The following is a 12,305-nucleotide window of genomic DNA, read 5'->3' as shown; positions in this document are numbered from 1 at the left end:
AAAAATCACCAGAAGGACAGAGGATGGCCTCTGCCCACTTTTACTTTCCCAGTCGCAAGCAAGGACTACTGATGGGAAGGACCTAGCTGCAAAGACTGCAGCTGAGAAATAGTCCTGAGCATGTTTAGGAAGTTTATTACTATTTTCCTTAGAGTTTTTCTGGGAAGGGCTGCTAAGTTTTATCAAGTGTTTTCTCTAGCATCTATTGATATGAGCATCTGGCTTTCTCCTTTGATTTACTAATTTTAATGAATGGAGCATATAAGGGGGCATCTCCTGCGGGTGGGGGGAGGGAAGGTCTCTCTCTGAGGTGATGTTTGTGATGAGACCAGGTATCCTTGGTCACAAATGTCGGCTTAGAATCTCTGCTCTGAGAGCAGAGAATAGCCAGCAGCAGAAGCACTTTTCAGAGTTAATGGAACAGTGGAAACTTAAGGAACTACCCCTAGGGTGACTTTATTGCTGGGAGGAGACGTGCAACGGGAAAGACCAGGTAAAGACCCTGATGCCCCCTTTTATTTCAGGACTTGAAAGGCACTAGTGAGCAGTTTCCATGTCATGAACAGCCACTGAAACCTCACAAGCACGGCAATAAATCTGCATCATTACCAATCCCTTTTTACAGACGCAGACACCGAGGCTCAAAGAGCCAGGGTCCCCCAGCAGAGCCAGGGCAAGGCAGCTGGGGCTGACTCCCAAGCCGGGCACTCCCGGGCACGACCACCAGGTGGGGGTGAGCGCCCAGGAACGGAGCCGTCGGGAGGTTGCGGGCGCTGCCCACCGTCTGTCCCTCCCTCCCGCCATGGGTCCCGCCCGCCGGGGGAGGCGCGGTCCGCGCCCACCGGAGCGGGAGCCGAGGCGGGCGCGCAGAGACTGGCGGGCGCGCACTGCCGGACCGCAAGGGCGTCGGTGCCCTTGACCATGGCGGCGGTGGCCGCGCTCCTCCTGGGTCTGGCGCTTTTGGCGCCGCGGGCGGCCGGCGCGGGCATGGGAGCGTGTTACGACGGCGCGGGGCGCCCGCAGCGCTGCCTGCCCGTGTTCGAGAACGCGGCGTTCGGCCGGCTAGCCGAGGCCTCCCACACGTGCGGCCGCCCGCCCGAGGACTTCTGTCCGCACGTGGCCGCTCAGGGAGCGGGGGCGCAGTGCCAGCGCTGCGACGACGCCGACCCCGAGCGCCACCACAACGCCTCCTACCTCACCGACTTCCACAGCCAGGACGACAGCACCTGGTGGCAGAGCCCGTCCATGGCCTTCGGGGTGCAGTACCCCACCTCGGTCAACATCACTCTCAACCTGGGTAAGCGCGGGCTCAGGGCACCGCCGTCACCTCGTCCCCTGTGCCCACCATCGGGGGCTCGAGGCTGCGCGCCCTGGGTTAGCTGTAGGATCCAGATATGGGGGGGGCTCAGGAAAGGGACCTGTGCCCCCCACTATCTGGAAGGATAGACTGATGAGTGTCTCTTGGGGCTGGGAGGGGTGGGAAGCCTCCTGGGAGCCCTTTACAGAGCAGTGGATCTGGGTGCGAGGACCATGCCCTGTAATGATTGTCCATCCTAGACCCAGAGCTGTTGTGGGCAAAGAAGGGAGGTGACCCACAAGGGGGTGAACTAGTCGGCTCTCTGGGGCAGGGGCTCCTAATCTTGGGGCATCTGGTTGACTTCTGGGGTTCAGTGAATCCCTGAGGCTGTGTGCCGTCCCTGGGGGTGATCTTGGGGACAGAACCAGCGTGTTAATCACCGGGAAGTTTGCCCTCAGGGTAGGAGCCAAGTTTCACCCGGCTGTTGGGTAACTGGACCGGATGGCATGGCCTCTCTGCTGTGCCCAAGCCTCTCCACCCAACCCCACGCCAAGGTGCAAGAGCCCTTAGGTCCCCGGGAATCACAATCCCAAGTCTGGACGCAGCACTTCACTCCTGGCACCTCCCCCATTTCAGGGAATGGGAATAACCACCTCCGCCCCGACCCCTGGCTCCATAGCCCTTTCAGGGAGGGAGAGTTTCCATCGGTCCACACTCCCTTATCTGTGAGTTCAAAATCTCCCAAAGCTCTGAAAACTCAAAGTATTTTTTAAAAATATTTATTTATTTATTTATTTGGCTGCGCTGAGTCTTAGCTGTGGCACAAGGGCTCTTAGTTGTGGCATGCGTGCAGGATCTAGTTCCCTGACCAGGGATCAAACCCAGGCCCCCTGCACTGGGAGCGTGGAGTCTTAACCGCTGGACCAGTGGGGAAGCCCCTCAAAGTTTTTGTTTTTTTTTTTTGCGGTACGCGGGCCTCTCACTGTTGTGGCCTCTCCCGTTGCGGAGCACAGGCTCCGGATGCTCAGGCTCAGCGGCCATGGCTCACGGGCCCAGCTACTCCGCGGCATGTGGGATCTTCCCAGACCGGGGCACGAACCCGTGTCCCCTGCATCGGCAGGCGGACTCTGAACCACTGCGCCACCAGGGAAGCCCTGAAAGTATTTTTATAACTCATTTCGGCTGCTAAACCTGACCTGAGGCTACTTACAGACCTTGTTGATCCTAGAGTGAAGAGTCATACATTCTGGTCCTGAGATGTTTGAACATGGCTGTTAGCCCCAGACCTGGCTGGAGGTGTTAACACAGTGCATGGCATAAGGACTGCATCATCTCTCTAAAGTCTGAAGAGTTCTGAATTCTAAACTACATCTGGAGCCAAACAGTTTCGATAAGGAATTATGGGAATGTATCCCTATGTTTCAGATGAGAAAATTGAGGTCCGGAGAGGTTAAGTTTTTTGCCCAAAGACACACAGCTGCTAAATGATCCTGACATCCGTGTGTATCCAAGACCAGAGCATTAACTCCTTGACGTGAATTCCACTCATCGGTGGAGTTGGCTCTTCCTAGCTCTGGGTAACAGTGCCTTGGGGAGGGCTGGGGAATGGCACTGAAGTGGTAGGGGGGACACCGAGCCTTCTCAGAAGAGCAGGCTGGTACTCACTGCCACCCCAAGAAGCTCGGTTGCTCTGAGGCCTTGTTACCACCCACTGACCTGTCGGGCTCTCCAGGTGGGGCTTGTCGATGGGATGGGAGGGATGGGATGGGACAAGGTCTCTACCCAGGCGTGCGACAGGAAACCAGTGGGGGGAGAGAGGTTGGGGGAGCTGGCTGGACTGGCCTGGCAGGACCCCAGGGCCACAGGGGAAGGAATCTGGGATAGGATGGGGTCTGTGGGAGACAGTCTGTTCCATGACAGAGGATGCGGTATTGGCTGATGTGTTGCTTGTGTGGGTGGAACCCGGGGCAGACGAGGGGCTCAGGCCAGGCACAGACCGAGGCAGGAGTGGGCGGGGCAGGGTCTACGTGTTTGGATTTGGGGCAGTTCCCACTTACACTTGGTGTGTGCCAGGCCCTATGCCCCCCCCACACACACACACCGTTGTTCTTCCCATGGTGTTGTGCAGCACCAGGCACGTGGCAGGGGCTCTGCAAGGGTCTGCACAGTGAATGAATGAAGGAGGGACAATGTCACCTCCTCCGTCCTGTGCCCCGGGCCCAGCTCAGGGCTCTCTTTTGCCTGCCCCAGGCCACAGAAGAGGCTTTGCACTCAGGCCCAGCACAGCCCCTCACTGGGCAAACGCTACCCCCTTCCCATGCCTCGGTTTCCTCCCTGTCAAATGGGATGAGAGTTGCCACCTCTCGGGCAGCGTGCAGGTCCTGTGAGCTCAGGTCGGCCAGGTGCTTACAGGAGCTGCGACAGTCCCTGTGTGTGTCCCACAGGACTCTGCTGAGAGCGGCTCAGGCTGAGGTTCCCCTTGGGGCAGCCTCTTCCAAAGGGATTGAGAAATGTTCGCCCAGCTGGCTCCCAAAAGACATCCTGACCATGGTCGCATTTATGCAGGAGGGGTTCTGGGGACCCACAGCAGCCCCAGATGTGGCCCACGTTTGGTTCCATTCAAATTTGGTTTTCTCCACGCTGAGCCACAGATCGCGTAATATCAGGGGAAGAAGAGGTCTGGGATCTTCAGGGTATTCCCGGTGGGGGCCGGATGGATCCTCAGTCAAGGTGGGCGGGGCAGCCTCTCGTAGCCCTCAGGCCGCCTCTGCCGGCTCTGCCCTCTCTCTCCTTGACCTCGTTGGAGGGAGGAGTGGGGCGGTCTCCTGGAGGGAGTGGGGTGAGGCCGGGGGAGGGACAGGAGGCCGGTCAGCCCTGGATGGAGGTCGCTGCTTTCCCAGCCCCCTGCGAGCTCACAGACATCTGTTCCAAATCCCTGAGTCCTGTCGCTAAGCTGAGCCTTCCTGTCTGGGATGAAAGGCAGCAGCGGGGTCTGGTGGCTCCCAGCCCTCCATGGAGGCCATGGGAAGTGAGCAGGCTGGAGCCTTGTAGTGGGTGTGTGGGAGGTGGATGGTCATCGGGGATAACACAATATTCAGGGGGCCCTCACCACGTGCTAGGGACCCCACTAAGTCAGCACCCCATCCCAGCACCGTTTGTTCTTTTTCTTTGGCCACACCGTGCGGCATGTGGAATCTTAGTTCCCCTACCAGGGATTGAACCCGTGTCCCCTGCATTGGGAGCGTGGAGTCTTAACCACTGGACTGCCAGGGAAGTCCCTGTTTGTTCTTTTATAGACAGGGAAACTGAGGCTCTGAGGATGAAATCAGTGCCTAGGGTCCCACCGCAGACCGTGGGACCCTCCCCACAGTGTGCTGCATTTGGGGATAAACGTCCAGGTTATGCCTCAGCTTTCGGCTGGGCTCAGGGGAGTCTCCCTTCTTGCTTGTACACTTTCTTGGATTCCTGAGAACCTACTGGAAAGACCATTAAGTCCCTGAGCAGGTGAGTTCTGAGCCCCTGAGCGAGGGGAAGGTTTCAGGAGGAATAGTGAGTGGGTTCCTGCCCGCTGGCCCTCCAGCCTCAGATCCCGGCTGGGGCTGCCCGTGTGCAGGGCCAGTTCTCCCTGCATCTGTTCAGCATCTGCTCCATCTTCATGGAGCCAGAAGATGAGCTGGGCCCCGGGAACGATGTGGATGAAGATTTATGCTCAGGGGACACACCCGGGGTGAGCGGGCCTCTCGGAGATCTGAAGGGTGGTGGGAGTTGACAAAAGAGTGAAGGGCATTCCAGGTCAAGGGGAGCCAGGAGGCCGCTCTGTGTGTTCTTGGACCTTTACGGCCTGGATGGCCAGAGCGGAGGGGACAAGAGGACAGCGGGGCCTGGCCCAGTGGGAGCTGGACGTCAGAAGGACCTGCCGGCCCCTGTGGAGCCCGACTCCGGCTGGGTCTCCTGAGCTTTGGCTCCACTGCGTCTTCCTGTCGAGTGGGCGGCCGTGTTTGCATTGGACGAGGCCAGTGCCGGGGCGCCAAGTTCTCCTTCCTTCTCCCTGGGGGTTCTGGCTGGAATGCCGGGCCCCAGTCAGGTCAGGGGTCAAGGCAGCAGCCCTGATTAGCCCCTACCACAGAAGCAGCCCCCCATGGCCCTGGGCCCAGCTGGCCCTGGCCGCCTCGCCCCCCATCTGGGCTCAGGATGGACCCAGCAGTTGCAGGAGTGGGAAGTCCCAAAGCCCAGGAAGGATACAGGCAGCCTCCAGATCTCCCCTCCCTCACCTCCCACTCTGGCTGCACCAGCTGCCCTGCAGCAGGGCCGAGGATGGGCCGAGACTGCCTCTCTCCTCCTGGTCTTTGCCTTTGCTGTTGCATCTGCCCGGCAAAACTTCCTGTTCCCGCCTTCTCCTGGATAACCCGTATCTCATTCATAAACAAAACAGCCTAGTGCCTACTGCGTGCCAGTCCCTGTACCAAGCCCTGGGGATGCAACAGCGGACAAGCCACTATCCGCCCCACTAGGCTTTGAGGTCACCTCCTACAGGAAACCCTCAGCCCCCAGGATTGGGCGGAGAGCCTGCCTGCATGTTCTTGCAGCCCCTCACCCTTCCCCTGTCACAGTCTAGATGATGCACGTGAGGTTTTGGTTTGTTTGTGTCCATCACTGGCTCCAGGCTACAGAGGGAATGCCTGTTTTCACAGCTGCACCCCAGCGCCCAGTGCAGGGCCCCCTGCACAGTGGTGCTGTTGGTTGGGTGGATGGATGGAACGACAGCATTTAGTCATGCACGTGCCGGGGACTGTTGTGAGTGCTTTGCAGGCATTTACTCATGAAGCCCTTTTATTGTGATGCCCATTTTGCAGATGGGGAAATGGAGTCACTGTGTTCAAGACACTTGCCCATTTCCCTGGAGGGAGGTTAGGTATTTTGCCCAAGGCAACAGAGCTGCTAAGCAGTGGAGCGGGGATGTGAACCCCTGCACATCATGGCTACACTGTATTTCCTCCCTGGAAACAAGGAATGAGTGGATGAATGCATGAATGAATAACTCCCCAGTCTTCCAGATCCATCCCAGACTCTTAAGCTGTGGCTCCGCCCTTCCTCCTGGCCCTGCCCTGCACCTGGGCACCCCGGGCTCCAGCCGCTTCACCTGCCCCCCTTCCCCTGCTCTCTCTCATCTTCCCGCCAGCCCTGCCACCAGCTGTGCCCTCTCCCCATCTCATGCCCCTGGCTTTGCCTGTTGGGATCATGGTCGACATTTGGGGCTCCACCTGCACCTCCAGCCCAGTCCCCCACCAGAGCGCTTGACCAGGTCATTCAAGCATCCTCCTGAAAGTCGACCCTTGAATGTCACACCTGGGCCCCAAACTTAGGGTCCAAAAGTAAAGGTGCACCGTGTAAACCATATTCATAGCAGCATTATTCACAATAACTGAAGAATGGAAGCAACCCAAGTGTCCGCTGATGAATGAATAAGCAAAATGTGGCATAGCCATACAATGGAATATTTTTCAGCCTTAAAAAGGAAGGAGATTCTGGGCTACCCTGGTGGCACAGTTGTTGAGAGTCCGCCTGCCAATGCAGGGGACACGGGTTCGTGCCCCAGTCCGGGAAGATCCCGCAGAGTGGCTGGGCCTGTGAGCCATGGCCGCTGAGCCTGCACGTCGGAGCCTGTGCTCTGCAACGGGAGAGGCCACAACAGTGAGAGACCCGCGTACCGCAAAAAAAAAAAAAAAAGAAGAAAGGAAGGAGATTCTGACACATGCTGCTACGTGGATGAACCTTGAAGACATTATGCTCAGTGAAATAAGCCAGACACAGAAGGACAAACGCTCTATGATTCCACTCATATGAGTCCCTAAACGAGTCACATTCATAGAGACAGAAAGTAGAATGGTGGTTGCCAGGGGCTGGGGGAGGAAAGAACGGGAAGTTAGTGGTTTTTGTTTGTTTGTTTGTTTGTTTGTTTGTTTGCGGTACGCGGGCCTCTCACTGTTGTGGCCTCTCCCGTTGCGGAGCACAGGCTCCGGACGCGCAGGCTCAGCGGCCACGGCTCACGGGCCCAGCCACTCCACGGCATGTGGGATCCTCCCGGACCGGGGCACGAACCCGTGTCCCCTGCATCGGCAGACGGACTCTCAACCACTGCGCCACCAGGGAAGCCCGGGAAATTAGTGTTTAATGGGTATGGAGTTTCAGTTTGGGAAGATGAAAACGTTCTGAAGATGGACGGTGGCCACGGTTGCACAACAGCGTGATTGTGCTTAATACCAGTGATCCATATGCTTAAAAATGATTAAGATGGTAAATTTTATGTTATATATATATTTAACATTAAAAAGTAAAGGCAGCCTTCTTCCTTCCCCCTTGTCTCTCCATGCACCAGAGCAAGGAACTCAGGAATCCGCTGCAATTCTTCCCTCCTCACCCTTTGACTTCAGCATCCGCCAGATCACTAGATCATTCTCTGGAATGTTCCTTGTCTTTGCCTTCCTCTCCATCATTCCCACTCAGCCCCTCATCTGTTCCCTGATTGATTGCAATGGTCTTAAATGCCCTGACACCTCTCTTTGCAGACGTGTAGTTCGTACATTTCAGTCATGGCTCCATTCAGGCTGGACCTCAGAATCCTTCTTAACACAAAGCCCTAGGCAATAATCAATCAGACGAAATCTGTTCACTCTCCCCAGGTTAGACAATAGGCTTGACAATCTTGATCCATATTTGGGAGTTAGACTCTTGGCCCAAAGTTGAGGGAACTGTTGTGGGCCTAGCTCTGATTCAGCCAGGCTCTCATGGTGTCTGGCATTGTGGTCACAGGGATTCCCCAGCTCTTCACAGGGATTCAGCGAGCCCCAAATTGCCAAGAGCTAGGGTGGGAGAGGAAGTCGAGAACAGTGGATGGCCAGATGCTAGGGCGGAGGAGCCCTGCTGTGATGCCTCCTGCAGGCTGGGAGCGGCTCTCCCCACCTGGTTCTCATGCCCACAGTGGGCAGGGCAGCCTTGCCCAGGCATTTCCGCTCAGCTCCCCACCCTGTCCCCTCCAGCCCCATCCCCAGGCCACTGCTCCCCAGATGGCTCCAATTAAAGGGCTTTGTTTTGTTTCCATTTTCCCCAAATAAGCCTCTCCTTCGGAGCTCATTCTGCTCGGCAGTGCCGGATGTGGGCCAGCCTGCTTTTATGACCGCCCTGGTGTCATTCCTGTTGGGCTTTATGTCCCAGCTGGCTGGGGAGGACATGGCTTGGTGCTCCTGGTGCTGGCTTGGGCGACCTCTGCAGTTTTCATGGGCACTGGCACCTCCTTCCTGGGCAGCCCTTTCTCTCTGAGCATTGAATGGAGGGGTGGCTGGTTCGCTAACTTGGGGGCAGACGAGCCTGTAGTTGAGTAGAGACTCAGCTGTTTTCTACGTGACCTTGTGCGAGACCCTTTCTCCTGCCTGAACCTCGGGTTCCTTGTTAGTAAGATGTGCACGGTTATGGAACTGTTTGGGGATCTCTGAGATAGAGTGTACATAGAGCACTTAACAAGGTGCCTGGCACATAGTAGGTGCTCACTAAATGCTGGCTGTTGTTAAACAGACTCATTCGGCGGGGGTCGTGATTGGCAGAACCCTGTGACAGCCTCAGTCATGTTGTCAAGCCTGCCTGTCTCAACTTGTTCACTGGATTATAACCTCCTTGAAGGTACAAATCATGCTTCATCTGTCAAGCATTTATGGAGCACCTACTGTGTACCAGGCACTGTGCTCAGCTCTAAGGATTCACTGGCCCGTTCCAAGGAGGGCACAGACTAGTGGGAGGGATGAGCAGGTCTTTACAGAACAGGATGAAGAGGCTCAGGGCAGCTGGGGAGCACCAGTGAGGCACCCAAACCCACAGCTCCAGGGATGAGTAGCCATCAGGGAAGGCGGGAGAAAGGTGTTCCACGCAGGACTCAGGCTGGGGCATTTGAGCAGTCTGCTAAACCAGTGGGATGAGCAGGGATGCACGGAAGCCAGCCAGGTGAGGAGCAGAGGGAACAGCGTTCCAGGCAGAGGGAACAGCATATTGGGTGGCTGGGAGTTGAGATCCATGTGGTCCCAAGCAGTGTCACTCCGCAGTTAACAGGTGAGGATGACGCTTTGGCCCAGCTTTTTTGATGGGAGCACACCTGTCTCAATCACCCTGAAGCCTCATTGGCCCCTGGAGCTTGCAAGGGTCTGGGTTGAGGTTGCAAATTTAATTCTTGTCACCGTTTAGAAGATCTCAGGGCCAGTTCCTTCTTCGGGTTGCCTTTGGCAGAAACTTTTTCATCGCAAAGCGGGGATTAAGTTGCTTTCTTAGCCCTTCTAATTAACTCTTAACCCTTCTGTTAACTCCTTTTTTTTTTTTTTTTCGCGGTACGCGGGCCTCTCACTGTTGTGGCCTCTCCCATTGCGGAGCACAGGCTCCGGACACGCAGGCTCAGCGGCCATGGCTCACGGGCCCAGCCGCTCCGCGGCATGTGGGATCCTCCCGGACCGGGGCACGAACCCGCGTCCCCTGCATCAGCAGGCAGGCTCTCAACCACTGCGCCACCAGGGAAGCCCCTTTCTGTTAACTCTTGTAACAGAAAGTCCCTGCCGCGCCTCTGTGATGTTCCTGCATCTTCTCTCACCTCCTGGCTTGGCAAGGAAAGGGAAAAGCCGCGATGTTTCCTAGTGTGTGATGTTGCTCATTTGCATGAAATCCCGGTGGCTGCCTTTTTCCAATCGCACTTCTAGCTGCCAGCTACCTTTTAAGTGGCTCCAAGTTCCCCTCCTGAGAGATGTCTGGCTGCTAGATGTTTACAGAAGAATCTAGGCCTGTGGACCCACGGCGACCTCCACACAGCATCCTTTCGTGAACGCGGACCTGGGGCAAGTCCTCACCTGGTTCCGAGGTCTGACGCCTGCTCAGGACAGAAGCGGCCGCCCCAGACACTGGCCCCGTTGGCAACACATGCTTTCTTTTAAGGGGCTTGGAGTGACAGTGCCAGGCTGTGCTGCAATGTAACTTTGAAAAACGTCTTAAAACAGAACATGGCAAGGCGGTTGCTTTTTAAATTTTTTTTTAATTTGTGTTTTCTCCAGTTTTTTAATTAGAACAAACTTTGTGAGAAAAAATTGGGAAAATGTAAAACACTTGAAAAGGGAAGAAAAGTCACGGGGTCCTCTGCCCTGAGGACAGTCACGCTTATGCGTTCGATGTCTTTCTTTTCTGCTTGTTCTTTAGGGATTTTTAAATATCATCTGATGATTCTAAACGTAAGGTCGTTTGTCTTTTTTTTTTTTCATTCAACGTTTTCACTTTCCCATGTAATATAAACTCATTGTCAGCTGTTTCAGTGGTTTCAATCATCCTGTGAGTTTATCCCTACAATTTATTGAATCCTTATGGTTCCATTTTTTTCCCTATTATAAAAAGATTCCTTGATGAACTTCTTGATTTAGGTTCCATGCCTTGTTCGAATTCCCAGAAGTGGGATTTTTTTTTTTTTTCACCAAAGGCCAGGAGTATTTTTATGGCCCTTCATGTATGTCACCACACTGCATTCCCAAGGGGCCAATATGTATACTTTTGCCCCAGTTTTTTCTTTTATTGTGGTAAAATACACATAACATAAAATTTATTACCTTAACCATTTTTAAGTGTACAGTTCACTGGTATTAAGTATATTCACATTGTTGTATTATTGTTGTATATTCACCACCATCCACCCACAGAATTTTTTCATCTTCCTAAACTGAAACTCTGTCCCCATTAAATACTATTGCTCTCTTCCCTCACCCACCATTCTACTTTCTGTCTCTATAAATTCGACTCCTCTAGGGGCTTCATATAAGTGGAATCATATAGTATTTGTCTTTTGATGACTGACCTAATTTGCTTCACATAATGTCCTCAGGGTTCATCCATGTTGTAGCATGTGTCAGAATTTCCTTCCTTTTTAAGGCTGAATACTATTTCGCTGGGTGGATGGACCACATTTTGTTTTTTAATTAATTTATTTATTTTTGACTGCGTTGGGTCTTTGTTGCTGTGTGCAGGCTTTCTTTAGTTGTGGCACAAAGGCTCAGTAGTTGTGGTTCGCGGGCTCTAGAGCGCAAGCTCAGTAGTTGTGGCACACGGGCTTAGCTGCTCCACGGCATGTGGGATCTTCCTGGACCAGGGCTCGAACCCGTGTCCTCTGCATTGGCAGGCGGATTCCTAACCACTGCACCACCAGGGAAGTCCCTGGACCACATTTTGTTTATTTGTCATCTGTCGATGGACACACGGGTTGCTTCTACATCTTGGCTATTGTGTGTAATGCTGCTATGAACATGTGTGTCCAAATATTTCTTCAAGACCCTGCTTTCAATACTCTGGGGTCTATACTCAGTAGTGGAATTGCTGGATCATATGGTAAGTATATTTTTAATTTTTTGTGGAACCGCCAAACTGTTTTCCAAAGCAAATGCACCATTTTACACTCCTACTAATGGTGCACAAGGGTTCCAACTTTTCCACATCCTCACCAATGCTTGTTATTGTTTTCTGATTTTTAAAAATATTTCTATTTATTTATTTAATTTATGTATTTTGGCTGTGCCGCGTCTTAGTTGCGGCATGCATGTGGGATCTAGTTCCTCGACCACGGATTGAACCCGGGCCCCCTGCATTGGGAGCATGGAGTCTTAACCACTGGACCACCAAGGAAGTCCCTGTTATCTGTTTTTTACAAAAATAATAGCCATCCTAATGGATGTGAGGACCAATTTTTTTTTTTTTTTTTTTTTTTTTTTTTTGCGGTATGCGGGCCTCTCACTGTTGTGGCCTCCCCCGTTGCGGAGCACAGGTTCCAGACGCGCAGGCTCCGGACGCGCAGGCTCAGCGGCCATGGCTTACGGGCCCAGCCGCTCCGCGGCATATGGGATCCTCCCAGACCGGGGCACGAACCCGTATCCCCTGCATCGGCAGGCGGACTCTCAACCACTTGCGCCACCAGGGAGGCCCCCCAATTTTTAAAAATATATGT

The 12,305-nt window shown here is 54.3% G+C and overlaps 1 protein-coding gene across 1 annotated transcript in view; it reads left to right on the top strand.

The window, feature by feature from the left end:
- Positions 1–921: 921 nt before the first annotated feature.
- The window catches only part of LAMC3 (laminin subunit gamma 3), a 63,210-nt gene continuing 51,826 nt past the window's right edge, over positions 922–12,305 (top strand). Inside the window, exon 1 of the mRNA XM_060101257.1 lies at positions 922–1,297. Coding sequence (XP_059957240.1) covers positions 922–1,297 — 376 coding nt within the window. The remainder of the gene's footprint in view (positions 1,298–12,305) is intronic.

Source organism: Mesoplodon densirostris, chromosome 6, assembly GCF_025265405.1.
Source record: "Mesoplodon densirostris isolate mMesDen1 chromosome 6, mMesDen1 primary haplotype, whole genome shotgun sequence".
Classification (NCBI taxonomy): Eukaryota; Metazoa; Chordata; class Mammalia; order Artiodactyla; family Ziphiidae; genus Mesoplodon; species Mesoplodon densirostris.
The sequence above is the reverse complement of the archived record's forward strand: the minus strand, read 5'-3'. Positions and strand labels throughout refer to the sequence as shown.